Source organism: Monodelphis domestica, chromosome 1, assembly GCF_027887165.1.
Source record: "Monodelphis domestica isolate mMonDom1 chromosome 1, mMonDom1.pri, whole genome shotgun sequence".
Taxonomy (NCBI): Eukaryota; Metazoa; Chordata; class Mammalia; order Didelphimorphia; family Didelphidae; genus Monodelphis; species Monodelphis domestica.
Genome location: NC_077227.1, coordinates 206,642,754 through 206,659,794, shown reverse-complemented (window position 1 = coordinate 206,659,794; position 17,041 = coordinate 206,642,754). Strand labels below are relative to the sequence as shown.

Below are 17,041 nucleotides of genomic sequence, written 5' to 3'. Positions count from 1 at the left end.
AGAAAAGGTGCTTGCTACAGAATCATTCTGCTGTGGTAGATAGAGAAATTGTGGGAAAGCACATAGTTCATAGCAGGGTTTCACCCCAAGAATAGGAGGCTCAAATTCCACTCAATCCAGGAGTAAGAAACAATTTTATTCAAAGAAGAGGTTTTTAAATAGGATAATAGTCTAATAACTGACTGAATAGTCTGGGGGCTAACTGGATAGTCTTGGGACTAATAGAGTAGCCTAAGGGCTGATGGAATAGCCCTGCAGCTACTGGAGTAGTCCCAGAGCTGGTGGAATAGGAGCTCTCCAGGAGTGGAGTAGCAGCTCTACTTCTGTGGATCAGGATTTGCACCTTGATACCCTTCTGAAATTCCCTCCCCAAAGAGGACATGGGATGGGTATACAGTACAGATGGCCACTCTTGCTACTTAATAATGCCTAGTAGTTCAGAACTAAGGTAAATACAGAACAATATGAGCAATTAATAATACCAAACAGCCCAAGGCTGATAGCCAGTACAGAACATTTACAGATCCAATACAAATGATTAACAATATAAAATGGCTCCCTGATTAATAATACGAATTCTGCAATTTCTGCTTGACTCATGCTTAAACTACAGATTTTCCAGTTTATGTTTAACTAATGCTAATTAGTGAGAACTACAAGATCTCAGAACATGAGTGTCTTGTTTCTATTACTGCCCCTAACTGCCCACTGCCCACCTCCATCAGATTAGCTTTGGAATTAGGAAGGCCTCGTTTTAGCTTTTATTTCTGCCATATTTTAGCCATGTGACCATGGGAAGTCATTGCACTTCTTGGTACCCCATGAGACACTCCAGTGACCACACTGGATAATGACAGAGACTCCCCTGATCTTTATTAGGACAGAAAGTTCTCTTTACTAAACCTCACAGTCCAACAAAAAGCAAAGCCGGAATTTAACTTGAAAATTGACAGCTGTTCAAATTAAATGCTAATGTCTTTGTGGCCCTTCTGATCATTTCCCACCTGGATATGCCCTTATGTGGTGGTAGAAAGATCCAAGTGAAATCCTCTGATTTCAGGAACCATTTCCTGTACTCTGAACTTTTTTGTCTGTGAATCCCATCTCTGCAGGAAACAAACTGGATAGTGAGACCTTCAGATGTCTTCCTTTTTCCCCCAACCTCTCCTGAAATTACCATTTTGGTTTCTTTGTTCAGGTTCTGGGAGAAGCCATTGTGGGGCAGCTACTTACCATGCAAGTGATATTTCAAAATCCTCTCTGGGAGGAGGTAGGAGATTGTGTGCTGACTGTGGAAGGCAGTGGCCTGTTCAAGAAACAGTACAAGATCATGTAAGTGAAGGGAGTCCCCAGTCCCCTGGGCTAGAGGCAGGTATTTCCAGTACCAACACCAAAGCTCAGTTCTATCCTCTGTTTTCTTTTTTAAATTTTTTTCCACGGTTACAAGATTCTTGTCTCCCTCCCCTCTTCGCGCCCCCCTCCTGGAGTTGACAAGCAATTTCACTGGGTTATACATGTTATCAGTCAAATCCTACTATCCTCTGTTCTAGAGAATGTGGTTCTCAGGGTGGGGACTCTGAGTGCATAAAGAAAGATGAGATTGAGGGCAGCTGGGTAGCATAGTGGACAGAACACCAGACCTGGCAAGTCACTTAACTCGGTTTATCTAGCCATGGCCAAGAAGTTCCTTTGCTTTGCTAGACTGTATTTATTTGTGTGGGGAGGGAAAGGGAATCCTTAAGACACAACAGTGGCATTATTATTTTTTAAAGTAGCACCAGTAAAACATCAAAAAGGAAAAGAGGGAATCAGACTGAAGAGGCTTTTACTAATTTTTTCCACTCTTTGCCTTAGTATCGGAATCCTCAAACCTCAAAGTAAGGCCAGCGTCACTATTAAAACTGTCCCCTTCAAGAGTGGCCAGCGGCAGATCCAAGCCAATTTGAAGAGTGACAGATTTAAGGATATCAAAGGATACAGGAACGTAAATGTCTCCCCTGGATTATAAGCCCTCTGTGGAGGAGCTGTGTATCTCTGATGTATATCTCTTCGGTGTCACAGAAGTTACATTCAACAATTGACCATCACCATTCCCAACAAACACCAGGGGCTCTTCTGTTGGCACTTGGATGAGCAGCCAGAGGGGAATACAGACTCTGGGCTTCTCACTTTGCCATTTGTACATCTGTCTGTCTGAAGGCTCTTCCTGCTTGTGTCACAACTCTTCCAAGAGTGTTCTGCACCCAGGTCTGAGAAGAAAGGCCAGCTGGGACTTCATTGGGATTTGGCTGCCTGGTGGCCAACTGGGAAATAAGAGGACCTGAGCAGCTTTGCCATTTGCACTTGTCTCCCTGAACAATACACTTCATTATTATTGTATTATTCCTGTGTTCTCTACCCTAGCCACTCCCAATTCATCTCCTCTGTCCTTTGTGACTAGTCGCCTTTCAGATGGCACCTCTTAAACACGGTGTCCCCAAAGTGTTGATACACTAAGAACTGAAAACCACATTAAAACTTTTGCAGCTCCCCATCATATGTTGCTTTGTTTCCAGGACCACCTTCTTGTTTCAGCTCTCTAAACCCAAGGTACAGGTGATAGAAAATTAGCAGAATGCCACTAAATTGAAATTAAAATCTTAGTCATAAATTGGCCCTGCCACTCACTTAGGTTCTTAAGTAGACCCAATGGGACACTCATCAGAGGAGCAGAGTGGCAAACTACCCTGGGCTGCTCTGTTTATAACCCTGGCACTAACTGGTGTTAGTTAGAAGGAAATCCTGACTAGGGGAAGAAAGGAAAATAGTAGAGGCTGTGATGGAAAATCAAGATCCTAGGAAAGATGGTTTTAGGAGCAGCCCATCCTTTCCCCAGAGTCTTGGGTATTCCCCCATAATGGCATTCTTATGATCTCTCATTTAGTAATGACTCTAAGTAAGGCAAAGGGGCAGGGCCTAGGCAAACACGGGTAAGTAACTTGCTCAGGGTTACAGAGCCAGGAAATATCTGAGGTCAGATTTGAACCCAGGTTCTCCCAACACCAGGCCTGGTACTCCATCTACTGAGCCACCTAGCTGCCCCCTAGATATTGGAATTGTTAGTAATTTCCTTCTCTAGCTCATTTTACAGATGAGAAAACTGAGGAAAACAGGGCAAAGGACTTGCCCAGGGTCACACATCTAGTAAGTGTCTGAAGCCTGATTTGAACTCAGAGACTTCCTGACTCGAGGCCCAGCACCCCATCCACTGGACCCTCAAGCTGCCTATAATTCATCTTAAAGATTGCCTATCATCTCAATGGACAACGTCCCAACATTGACAGTACTATACCTAAAGAAGTTTCTCTCTATCACTCACTTCTTCCTCCCCGTAGTCCAAGGGAAGGAGTGTAATAGAAACAAAGAATCAAATCCATCCCCTCTACAGTATCCAACCAATGGTGATGGTTACTCAGTCTCCTGCTAAGAGTCATTCAGGGACAGGATGCCTCCTGTTCCCAAGGCTACCTTTTAGATAATCCTGATTGTTGGGAAATTTGGTCTCATACCAAGCCAAAGCCAGCCTCCCTATATAATTTCCAACTTATATTTGCTACAGCAGGATTTCTTCATAACCATGAACTTAGTTTTTAAAAATATATCTTGATAAATTTCAATTTAATCAATTTCCATTGTAATCTTATTTTATTTTATTCATTTAAAAACATTAATCTAGGAAGGACTTCACCAGACTGCCAAAAGAGTACATGACACAAATAAGGTAAAGAACCCTCTCTCTAGGACCCAAGCAGAATAAACAGATTTCCTTTTCCCCATGACAACCATTCAGGTGTTTGATGTAGATGTGGTTCAGTGGAAAGAGTCCTGGAACTAAGAGAACTTTTGAGTTTGAATGCTAGCTTTACTACTTCCTGTCTGTATGATATAGTTTGGGCAAATCATTTCATCTCTTTGGGTCTTAGTTTCCAACTCTGGAAAATGAGAGGGCTAGACTGCATGACCTCAAAGTTCCTCCCAGCTCTAAATTTATAAAGGATCAGCTACAAGGATCAGATGAAGCAGATAGGTGGCTCAGTAAGTGGAGCTCTAGACCTCAAGTCAGGACAGACTTGAGTTCAAAGTCAGCCTCACTATCTGTGTGACACTAAGCAAGTCACTTCACTTCTGTCTGCCTCAGTTTCCTTAGCACTAAAATGGAAGTAATAATGGAAACTACCTTCTAGGGTTATCACAAGGATAAAATGGTATAATGTTCATTTATTAATTAAAAGAAAACCTTTGCCTTCTGCTTTAGAATCAAGAAGTATCGGTTCAAAGGCAGAAGAGCAGTAAGGACTAGGCAGTGGGAGTTAAGTGACTTACCCAGCTAGGAAGTGTCTGAGGTCAGATCCTGGCTCTCTCTATCAACTGTGCTGCCTAGCTGCTCTGGTACACAAGTTATAAGATACTCAGCACATCATAAGGTCTAAACAAATGTGTTTTATATATATATATATATATATATATATATATATATATATATATACATATATATATATATATGATTATTTTTTTATGATCGAAGTTTTCTCTCCTCCAGTTCCTTTAATCAGACCTCTACAGCCTTGTTCTATGAAACCCCGTAGGAACAACCCAGAAAAACTGAAGAGTATTAGTTCTTCCAGGATATTTAAAGATTCCAGAGATTAAAAAGGCCACCATTGTTCAGACAGTTTGGTGATTGCAGAGGACTAGGCGTTATGGTCTTTATCTTCTGAGGTAGCACAGTAGATAAAATACTGGACTTGGAATCAGGAAGACTCATCTTCATGAGTTCAAATCCAGCCTCAGACACTTACTAGGTATGTGACAAGTCACTGGGCAAATGATCACCCTGTTTGCCTCAGTTTCCTCATCTCTAAAATGAGCTGGAGAAAGAAATGGCAAATCATTCCAGTATCTTTGCCAAAAAACCCCAACAAAGCGGTCATGAAGAATCAGACCGGACTGAAGTAACAACTTATCCTTTGACCCAACAACTTAGTCTCACTGTCAGTGTCTCTTACAAGCTGCTTGGCCACAAGGGCTTATCTTCTCATCTGAGCCCCCTGAGCCCAAGGTAAACTTGATGGAGAATTAAAATCATGCCACTAAACCAAAATAAGAATCTCTGTCCTCCCAGTGGGATAGACTCGAGTTTGTCGGAAAGTCAAACCACACTTGATGCTGTGTGGGATATCCAAGGTATGTATGTTTAGAGGAGGCTGCTGGAAACTGCAATGCAGTGTGAGAGTGGTGCCTGCAGTACTGGTTCTCCTGGTTCTCCTGTCAGCATTGTGGTGGTTGGGGGATGGAGCAAAGGAGAAGGGAGAAGTCATCTTGGGTTGCTACTGAGCCCAAGAACTGCATGCAAGCTCCTGGAGCATGGCCATTGTTTCACTTTTATCTGTTTCCCCAGGACTTCTGGCACATAGTGGTCCCTTAATGAATACATTGTTAATCAAGAATACAATAAATATTTACTAAGTATTTCCTGTGTCCCAGGCACTGTTCTAAGGGATACAGTTAAAAAGAAGGCCAACCCGCAGCTGGGTAGTCCAGTGGATGGAGAGCCAGGCCTAGAGATCGGAGGTCCTAGGTTCAAATATGATCTCGGACATTTCTAATGGTGTGACCCTGGGCAAGTCATTTAACCCCTATTGCCTAGCCCTTATGCTCTTATGCCTTGGAACCAATACACAGTATTGATTCTAAGACAGAAGGTAAGGGTTTAAGGGGGGGGGGGGAGCCATCCCCTGCCCTTGAAGACCATGCAATCTTAAAGGGAAGACAGCATACAAATGTAGAGAGGGAGAGTGGGTTGGGGGAGAAGACACTGGGGAGTATTATTGAAAATTGGGCAAGGCAGCAGATGCAAAGTGAAATTTTTTGCTGGATGATTGCATCAAGATAGTAAGCAAGGGATGGGGGGGATAGTTAGCAGCTAGGTAGCTCAGTGGATTGATAGGCCTAGAGATAGGAGATCTTGGGTTCAAATCTGGCCTCAGACACTTCCTAGCTGGGTGACCCTGGACAAGTCACTTAACCCCCATTGTCTAGCCCTCATTGCTCTTCTGCCTTAGAATCATTACATGGTATTGATTCTAAGATAGAAGGTTGTAGCCCCCAGTAGTGAGAGTGAACCCCGGTTTGCAAGGTCTCTGGGAAGCCAGAGCTTAGAAACAGTCAGACACATAAGCTTGCTCCTCTGCATGAGAACTCAACCCCTCTCTCCCCAAATGCTGTATATTCTTCCAAGAAATTACTGATGCCGGAATTCTGTGAGAAATGTGGTTAGATGGTCACACACTGACATATTGAATTATTATCCTATAGAAAACTCTGTCTAAGCTTCGGTGAAGTAAACTAAGTCATTGTACTAAGATTGTAAATCATTACTAACCATGTCCCTGCAAAAGGCTTACCTAATAGCTTAGCCTATGTCACTTTCTCTATAAAATACCAGCTGTAATCAATAAACCTTGCCTCTGCTTGCTACCAGCTTCATTGGCTCTCCTGACATGTGTCATTCTCCTCACCCCTTCGGGGACCCCCGAATGTTTGTCAGTATCACCTGACAAAAGAAAGTAAGCAAGTGATGATGGTTCTGTGGATTGAAATCCAGCCTAGGCTGTTTTTCTGCACATTGAGCTCACTTTTAGATCTGTTCCCCTTTGTTAAGGTGCTGCCACTGGCAAAGGCAATAGTCAGGGGGTGCACAGGCATGATTCAATTGTCTTTAGATCAATTGCTAGGAGTTGTATGCCATAGATATTGTAAGAATTAAAAATAATATTTCTACCCAGATATATATTTTATAAAGTTTATTGGAAGTGTAGACAATCATTCCTAAGTAACCTGACCATGTGGCCCCTAGCCTACATGTCTCTTCTCTCCTTCCCCCCTCACCTGCCTCCTCTGTTCTTTTCTCGGTTCTCCCCCAATTCTCTCTCAATTCTCCCCATACCTTGACTTTTATTGGTGTACAGAACATTGACTGATGCAAAACCTGGTGCAACTGTGGTATGTCAGGAATGTTTGATAGACAGGTAAAGCTCCTCAGGATGGCGAGGGGATAAACTTCCTTGACATAATATCTATCGATAATGCACAGATAGACAGATAGATGAATGGACAGATAGATAGGAGAGAAACAGAGAAAGAGAAAAAAAACATTCCTTAAGTATCTACTATGTGACAAGCAAACTACTAAGTGTAAGGAAACATATATAAACAAATAAGAAATTAAGAAAAAAAATCTCTGCTCCCAAAACTGATAATAGCTAGCATTTATGTAGAACTTTAAGAAATACTAAAGCAAAATTTGAAACACCTTAATATATCTTTATTATCTCACTTGATCCTTACAACAATCCTAGGAGATAAGTGCTATAAGTGCTCTTTTACAGATGAGGAAACTGAGGCTGAGGAAATTTAAGTGACTTGCCCAGGGTCAAAGAGCTAATAAATATCTGAGGCAATATTTGAATTCAAGGTTTCCTGACTACCATACTCTTACCACTATTCTACCATCTAGCTGTACTGTACCATAAGCTCAAAGACCTTACATACTCCTGTGGGCAGAGAATATATAAAAAGGACAGGGCAATTAGGTGGGGAGCTCAATGGATAGAGTGCCAGGCCTGGAATTGGGAACCTGGTGGGGTGCTGAGCAGTAAAAGTAGAGACGGAATTTCAGAGGCATAACATTGAGAGAGCAGGACATGAAGACTTGGAACCTAGAAAGATAACTGCTAAAATCCCCATAGCAGAGGGACTTAGAGATTAGAGTCCAGGTTACCAGTGGGTGGAAGGTAGAGGTGATGAAAGTAGTGTGGCAGAATTTGGAGCAGATTGAGAAGTAATGGGCCAAATGGAATTTAGGTAAAAATTTCAAATAAAGATTTAATTTGAAACCAGTGAAGAAGATTGCTGTAAATCAGTGGTTCTCAACCTTTCTAATGCCATGACCCCGCAATACAGTTCCTCATGTTGCGGTGACCCCAAACCAAAAAATTATTTTGGTGGCTACTTCAAAACTGTAATTTTGCTACAGTTATGATTTGGAATTTAAAGTGATTAATCACAAAAACAATATTTAATTATATGTTGAAAAATATTAATCCAGCAGGAGGCAGTCTGAGCTCTGGGACGGGAGGTAAGTCCTGCCTGGAGAGGGGATCCATAGACGCTGCCTTCTACTTCCTGTCATCTCCCTCCAGCTCTAGCTGAGGCTTCACTTTGCTGGGGTTACTCGGCTCCATTATCCACTCCAGGACTTTCTTAACCCCTCCAGAGCTAGTGCAAGGGTGCTCTCTCTTGGTCTCTGTTTGAGTCAGGTCTCCAGGCAACAGGGTAAATCCATCGCCCCTCATAGGGGGAGGGCTGCTAATAGGTAACTGATATTAGTACAATGTGTGGGCAGCAGGGTCCCCGTTCTTTCTGAGATCTTGCTGTAAAGTAGCATGATTTCTCAGCGGCTAAAGCCATCAGAAATATGTATTTTCCGATGGCTTTAGGCGACCACTGTTTTGGTCATTCGACCCCCACCGGGGTCGTGACCCACAGGTTGAGAACCGCTGCTGTAAATCATAATCTTGACCCTAAAGGTGTTTTAAGGCAACTCATCAGATACATTCTTGCTAGTTAGGGTCTTATACACTAAAATATCTTTATATTTATTCTTAGCATAAAGCACTGGATGGATAAGAGAGTGGTAGGAAAGGAGATAGTCCTAACATTATCCCTTCACTTAAATTTCCAAAATTGCTACCTACATTGTGCTCTCCAGGGCATGGAACTTCTGAGTCAGGGTGATCAACCAACTAAATATTAAAGTTTGATCCAAATTTTGTTACAGACTGAAATATTCTCAGATTTTTCTATTGGATCTGATCAACAGCTAGTTCAAGTTCTATTCACAGTGTGGGATATATAGCAACTGCAATCATTATGCCAAATCATTAAAAGCATTTTTTCCCATTTGAATACATTTATTTAGTCAATTTAGAACATTATTCCTTGGTTACAATAATCACATTATTTCCCTCCCTCCCCTCCACCCTCTCTTTCCAATTTCATTGGGTATTACTTGTGTCCTTGATCAGAACCTGTTTCCATGCTGTTGTTCACACTAGGATGTTAATTTAGAATCTACATCCCTGACCACATCCCTTCGACCCATGTAGTCAAGCAGTTGTTTTTCTTCAGTGTTTTTACTCCCGCAGTGTTTCCTCTTGGTGTGGATAGTGGTTTTTCTCGTAGGTTCCTCCAAGCTGTTCAGGGTCATTGCATTGCCACTAATGGAGAAATCCATTAAAAGCATTTAGTGTCTAATTAAAATCATGAACTGTTAGAGTTGCCAGAGACATTAGAGGTCATCTAGTCTCATATTACAAATGAGGAACGTAAGGCCAAGAAAGGTTAAATAATTTAGAGGCAGAGTGTCAGTGGAAAGAGTCTGGGTTTTGTCCCAAAAAAACCAAGGTCAAATGTTGCCCCTATCAGCTACCACCTAAACAACATCAAATAAGTCACATCGCCTCTATGATTCTTATTTTCATCATCTCTAAAAAAGAATGCATTAGGGGCAACTAGGTGGCTCAGTGAACTGAAAGCCAGGCCCAGAGATAGAAGGCCCTAAGTTTAAATCTGGCCTGAGATACTTCCTAGCTGTGTGACCCTGGGCAAGTCACTTAACCACCTTTGCCTAGCCTTTACCACTCTTCTCTGATTCTAAGGTTTAAGGTAAGGGTTTAAAATAATAATAATAATAATAAGGGATTCATTAATATGAAGAAAAAAGTTGCAAATAACTATTAGAGACATATTTAAAAGACTGAGGTTCTACCTCATGACCATCAGAGTGGCAAAGTTATTTAAAAAACCAAAAACAATGAATGCTGGAAGGGCTCTGGTAAAATAGGCACATCAGTGCTCTGTTGGTGGAGTTATGGATTGTTCCAGTCATTCAGATCCCAAAAGTCACTAAACTGTGCAAACCTTCTGCCCCAACAATACTACTAGGTCTAGAGAGCCTTTATCCCAAAAAGATCAAAGAAAGAAGAAAAGGACCCATACAGATTAAAATATTTTAGCAGTCTTCTTGTAGTGGCAAGGAGAGAGAAATGAAAGGAATGTCCATCAACTAGGGAATAACTGAGAAAATTATGACATGTGAATGTTTTGTTCACCCTCTGTTTTCGAAGAGGATCAATGACAACCCGGGGTCATGTCTTTTCACTCGTGTGTAATTTGGATTTAAATGAGGCAGAGTTTTGCAAAGCCATCAGTCTTACTCTTTCTTCCAGAGAAGTCCAACTCCAGTAGTGAGACAAAAGTGAAGATGACTGGTGGTGGCCCTGGATGCAATGGATGACCCTGGTGTCTTTGATTCTGACCAAGCTCCAAAGTACTCAGCCTCCTTCATGGCCACTGGAACAAACTGTTCTCATCTGCCCATTGTGCCAGGGGAAATCTGCACATTCTTGCAGCAGACAATCCCCTAAATCACTGACAGGTTGGAAGCCTGTCAATTAGCTCCAATCTGGTCTAGCCTGTCTGCCAAGATGTTTTCCACCCTGCCCATGCTACAGCTTCTTGGAGCCACAGATGAGAACTAAGTGAAAAGTGAGCACCAGAGTCAGATGAACAACCCTGAAAAGGGCTCAGCAAGCCCTCACCACAGAGCTGTTAGTCCTCCTTGCACCCTTCATATTCCCCAATACATGAATGTAATGAAATACTGCTGATCCATAAGAAATGATGTGATAGTTTCAGATAGAAAAAGATATAGCAACTAATGCAGAGTGAAATAAGTTGAACCAGGAAAATAATATATACAGCAACAAAATTGTAAAGATGAGCAACTTGAAAAGACCTAAGAACTCTGATCAATGCAGTTACCAACCGTGATTCCAGAGGACCAGTGATCAGGGCTACTACCCAGGAAGTGATGGACTCAAAATACTGAATGAAACAGACATTCTTGGACTTGACCAAAGTAGGAATTTGTCTTGCTTGACAATGCAAATGTGTTACAAGGGTTTTCTTTTTCTTTCATTCTTTTTCCCAATGGGCCAGAGAAGAAGGGACAGGAAGAGAGAAAATAGTTGTTTGTTTATTGCAAAAAAAAAAAAGAATAGGTTGGATTAGATGACCTCTGAGGTCCTTTACAACTCTAAATTTGTGATCTTATTATTTGCCCAAGAAAAGCAACTAGTAAGTACTAAAGCAAAGATCTCATAGTATTTTTTCCACCATAAAGGAAAGGAATAAGCAATTATTTAGAACCTACTATGTGCCAGGCAACATGCTAAGCACCACAAGGGTGCTGTGCCTGGCACTATTCATAAATAGGCCCAGGCCCTGCCCTCCAGGAGCTGACAACATCATTGGTGACAAAGACATTGAAGATATATATTAAATAAACACACCTGTTAAGCATTTTCATCATCATAAAACAAAGGGTTGATTGCAAAGAGGTTGGTGAATGAAGAGGGTGTGGTGGGAGTGACACTAATGCTGAATTATGAAAGGCAATATCCCTCATCTAGGAGTTGGGGGGAGCTGGGAGCACCTTACAATTACTCTGTTCTTCAATTACTGTGTGACATTAGTCATGGAAAATGGTTTAAGAAAACCCTGTGATTAGGCACACTTTAGACAGACAATTGGTTTGAAAGTTACCCTTTATGGCAAGTGCCACTCCCTAGGACTCCTTGACTAATTCTAAATCCAGTGTGTGTCCCAAACCTATTAGGACTTATTGTCTTGTCTACAGAGTTAATTTTATTTTTTTTTAAATTTCCATTTAAATTTATTTGTTTGTTTGCTACATTAAATTTCTCATGTATCTCCCTCCTTCCCCTCCTTGCTTGAGAGAAGGCATGATTTGACCAAAAAAATTATATATATGTATACATTTTAAAGTACAGAATGGAAATAGAAGCCTGTACGATATAGTTTTAGGTTGATATAGTTATATATGAAACTATATCATGTCTTTCTATTTATCAGTTCTTTTTCTGGAGATGGACATTCACAGTTGGTCTTGAAACATTTCTCTGGCATGTATTGTTCTTTTGGTTCTGCTTGCTTTGCTCTTCATAATTTCATTTAGATCTTTCCATTTTTTAAAAAATTTAGCCTCAAAGTCAACACTATGGATAAGCTATGTAGATGCCTACCTACATAGTTTGTTTTCAGAAACACAGTTAAGTTCTGACTAAATGTAACTCTTCTAAAATTGCTAAAAATTCTAGAAGTTTTCAAGGTTTCCTTAAAGTCATTCTTTGGATTTAAGGTAGTAAGTCTGCCAGAAGCCTCTATTAAAATGCATATAAAGATAAATGTATTAATCTATTAACATATTAATGCATCTTTGCATACTAAATGCACTTGTGGTCTTAGAAAGTAATATCTTCCCTTCAAATCTAGCCTCAGACACTTCCTAGCTATGTGATCCTGGACAAGTAACTTAACCCCCATTGTCTAGCCCATACCTTTCTTCTGCCTTAGAACTAATACTTAGTATTGATTCTTTTTTTAACCCTTACTTTCTGTCTTACAATTAATACTGTCTTGTCTCTAGGTCTGGCTATCAATCCACTGAGCTAGCTACCCCAGCTGCTCCCTTAGTATCAATTCTAAGACAGAAGATAAGGGTTTAAAAAAAGAAAGAAAATATCTTTCTAAAGGACACACTGTTCTCCAAGTAAAATTTGATTTATGGGAGAGATGATTCATGTCTGGCAGATTTGGGTGTGTCCTGGAGAGGGGCTATCATAGGAAACTGGGGGCCAACTTGAGGTTACACGGTACACAAAAAGATAATGAGAGGCTAACTAATCAGGCAGTAAGAGCAAAGCTGGAGGGGATGAATAGAAAGAGACACTTTTTAGATGAAAATTAAGCAAATGATTGGACATAAATGAATGAAGAAGGAAAACTGAGGTTTTAAGATTTGTTGACTGGAAGAGTGGTGATAGAATAGGGAAATAAGACAAAGAAGTAGGTTTTGAAGGGTAAGTTATGATTTCATAGGATCTAGAATTGAAAAGTTTCTGAAATGTTTGTACCAATCTACAGTTCCACCAACAATGTATTAGGACTCCCTGCTTTTCCACAACCCTTCCAACATTATCTTTTCTTATTTATTTGCCTTTCTTTAATTTAAACATCTTTTAATATGGTCTTCAGAGGCTCCTTATTGCTACTAGGATAAGTTACAAATTCTGCTTGACATTCAAAGCCTTGCATAATCTATCCTCTCAATCTATCTTTCTAAACTGCTTTCACCTTACTCTCATCTTATCTCCCTTACACAATTACTTGAAAGCTAAGAGGTCAGTTCATAGACTTTTTTTAATCCTTACCTTCGGTCTTGGAATCAATATTGTGTGTTGGTTCCAAGGCAGAAGAATGATAAGGGCTAGGCAATGGGGGTTAAGTGACTTGCCCAGAGACACACAACTAGGAAGTGTCTGAATTCACATTCGAACCCAGGACCTCTCATTTCTAGACCTGAATTTCAATTCAGGTCAGCTGTTCCTGTCTCCAACTCTTTTAGAAGCATTTGACAACAATGCATATGGGGCACAAAATAGCTTTTATTTCACCTCACAGAAAAATGTAGAATAGTCCATAAATCATTGATACAATTCTCTTGCTCTCTGGTGAGCCTCACCTTTCCCCCAAGATTCTCTGGAGTTCCCTAGTTCCAACCTATGTTTTATACTTCCTTTGGAAGAGATATGAATTTGGAGTTGCTAGACAGCTCAGTGGCTCAGTGGATAGAATGGTAGGTACAGGGTCAGGAAGACCTGAGTTCAAAATCCAGTCTTAGACACTTAACTGTAAGATCCTGGGCAAGCCACTTAACATCTATTTGCCTTAATTCATTAGAGAAGAAAATGGACAACCACTTTAGTATCTCTGCCTAGAAAACCCCAAAAGGGGTCACAAACAGTGAAACACAACAACAAGAGAGACAATCCCATATGACATTTCAGTGAGTCATTTCAGTGAATCCTTCCAGGAATTCATATAGTCCTCCAGTTTCATGGCATTCTCCTCAAAAGTGACCTTCCATTTCTCTGTATTTATCTTGCATGGACCCATTAAAAAGGCAACATAAATAGAGAGCAGTCTTTAGAACCATAACCACCTGGGTTCAAGTATAGTCTCTGACATCCCCTTACAGTATGACTGAATAAATTCTTTAAACTTCTGATACTCTAGAGTCTACAGCCCTAAGTCTAGCCTAGTGATTCCCAAACTAGACGAGGGTCCCCAAGACTCAGAGGTCCTTAAGGTAAAATCATTTTTCATAACAATTCCAAAGCATTTTAATTTCTAATACAGTAAATACTGATGATATAGTTCCCATAGAGAAGCTAGGTGGCACATAGGGTAGAAAACTGGGCTTGGAGTTAGGAAGTCCTAAGTTCAAATCTCTCCTCAGACACTAGTTGTTTGACCCTGGGGTGTCACTTAACTCTCTTTGCCTCACTTTCCTCATCTATAAAATGTGCTGGAGAAGAAAATGGCAAACCATTTCAGTGTCCTTGCCAAGAAAACCCCAAATGAGGTTAAAGTCATACATGACTGAAATGACCAAACAACAAAAATTCACATAAAGTCTCTTGGAAAAGTGGGGTCCTCAATTCTGAAGAATGTAAAGAGGGTCTAAAATTAAAAAAAAAAAAAGTTTGAAAAACACTGCTCCAGACAATTATCTTCTAAGCTGTTAAATTTTGGAGAAGATTATCACTTTACATTGGTAGAAGTTCCTCACTGGGAACTTTAGGCAAGAATAAAACCACAGGTCCAACCTATGTGCCTATGTGCCTACTTATTTACATGTTGTTTCCCCCATTATGTATACTCTATGAGAGCAGGATCTGTCTTTTACTTTTCTCTGTATGTCTAAGGCTTGGCAGAGTACCTGGCATAAAGTAAGTGTTTAATAAATGTTTCTTGATGGTTTGGCTGATTAATCGATTGGCATTATCTGAAGATTTGTACTCTGTAAAAGGAAAACAAAGTTGGTGTTTCTAGAGAAACAACTTCTTTCCCATCAGAACTTCACTGTTCAAAAATTCACAGTTAGAGTGAAAGCCAAAGTCGACGTCTCTTACTCTTTTCCCTTGATGCTATTCCAGCTCTGGGAACCAGGTGTGCAAGCTGCTTCCCTCCAAGGAGTTGGCACTGCCCACCTCTCTCTGTCTTTCTCCTTCTCTTCTTCTCTAGTTCTCTCCTTTTGTCTCTCTCTCTCTCTCTCTCTCTCTCTCTCTCTCTCTCTCTCTCTCTCTCTCTCTCTCTCTCTCTCTCTCTCTCTGTCTCCTCTCTCTGTCTCCTCTCTCTGTCGTTGTCTTTCGTCTTTCTGGCTGGTTGGCTGGTTGGCTGGGTGCAGGAATTCAGAGACCATAATTTCAAGTCTAAGAACTCTAGATTCTCCATCACTGATTTGACTGATGCCATCTCTTGGGCCAATAAAGATCATCATGTCTAAGGGTATATGGGTAGAGGATGGATGAGAACAATTTGTTCCAATAGCTATGAAAACAGCTAAAGCAGACATTATGGATCCCTTAAAAAGCTTGGTCAGACATGGAAGAAGCCATATTTATCTGCTATATCCCAGGGCATCGCCAATCATCCTGACTTTTGTCTTGCCACTGGATTTCGATGAATGGAAGAGAATAAGGCTGATGACTTTGTGCAACTCTATCTCACTGAAATTCAATTTGTGAGTAAGCCAAGACTTCACTCATCATGATGTCATTGGTCCTCTTCAAAAATGAAAGATGATCAACAACAACAAGATGAGTAGAAGGGATAATTAGTAGGTCCCCTGAGGGCAATTGCACTTCTGTTCAGTTGATTCCAAGGGATTATAATCCACTCTCTAGTCTCTAGGGTTCTTAGCTGTACTAAACTCTGGATTTCTCTGATAAGGGGAAAAGCAGGGGAATAGAAGAAAAGAAAGACTGACTCTACTCCTGACCCTTTTTTTTAATTGTCCTAGCACGAAAGAGTGTCTTCAACAAATAATGCAAGCCAACTAATTTGTCCCCAAAGATCCAAGATGATCCCAGCCAAGTAATTCTTTGTTGATGAGGTTAAAGTCCTGCCCAAAGACTTACCTATTGAAAGATCAAGTTCATTTCTGATCAACCTATTATACACATTTATTTTACATTTTTTCTTTTTTATTATGAACTGAAAAAAAATCACCCAATGTGACCATTTCAATAAATGAAGAACAACAATGAAGGCTGAAGATGAAATCATGAACTTTGTTTTTTTTAAGTGCATACTAAATATTAACAAAACTACCCTGTTTGTTTCCCTTTCTAAACTTTCTTCTACTCTCTTTTGCATATTTTTAAATGTTCTGTTGATGCTCTTTTTTCCTTTTTTTTTTGCATTAGTCTCATTGCCCTTTAACTTGCTTCTCATGCCCAAATAGAAACCCTGCCTTTTAACAAAAAAAGGGACAAATAAATATGTTATTGTTCATCCTTCATACTCAAAGAGGCCCATAACATGATGTTACTGATCAATACAATACAAATTCAAAAGGCTCTACCACAGGTTGGGCACAAATAGTCCAGGGGAACATTTAGAATGGAGATATCTCTAAATGTGTGCTACTGTGATTAATTCTGCTTTGCTGATGGAGCACACAATGTGTTCCTTGATGAGGCAAGCCATGCTGGGTGGTCCTGTGCCAGTGTCTGCCATGTCTCACAATCAATATCAAAGTTTTTTAGAGAGACCCTAAAAGTGTCCTTGTACCAATTCTTCTGTTTTTTTTAAGTTGGTATATATCATTGAATAGGGTAGAGTGGAAATAGGAGAGTGGCACTCCCTAGACCCTAATACACAAACCTTGAATACATTCTTCCTTCATTCCTTCCTTCCTGAGTCCCTTCCCAATAAATATAGTCAATTGATGAATGAATAGATTAACAAGTAAACAAATATATCATTATATCTGTAAAATACATATACTGTT

General features: G+C 40.4%; 1 protein-coding gene across 1 annotated transcript in view; it reads left to right on the top strand.

Moving 5' to 3' along the window:
• The window catches only part of TGM5 (transglutaminase 5), an 87,916-nt gene extending 83,457 nt beyond the window's left edge, over window positions 1-4,459 (top strand). The window contains exons 12-13 of the mRNA XM_007472435.2: window positions 1,199-1,332; window positions 1,855-4,459. Coding sequence (XP_007472497.1) covers window positions 1,199-1,332; window positions 1,855-2,008 — 288 coding nt within the window. The 3' untranslated portion in view covers window positions 2,009-4,459. The remainder of the gene's footprint in view (window positions 1-1,198; window positions 1,333-1,854) is intronic.
• The last annotated feature ends 12,582 nt before the right edge of the window (window positions 4,460-17,041 follow it).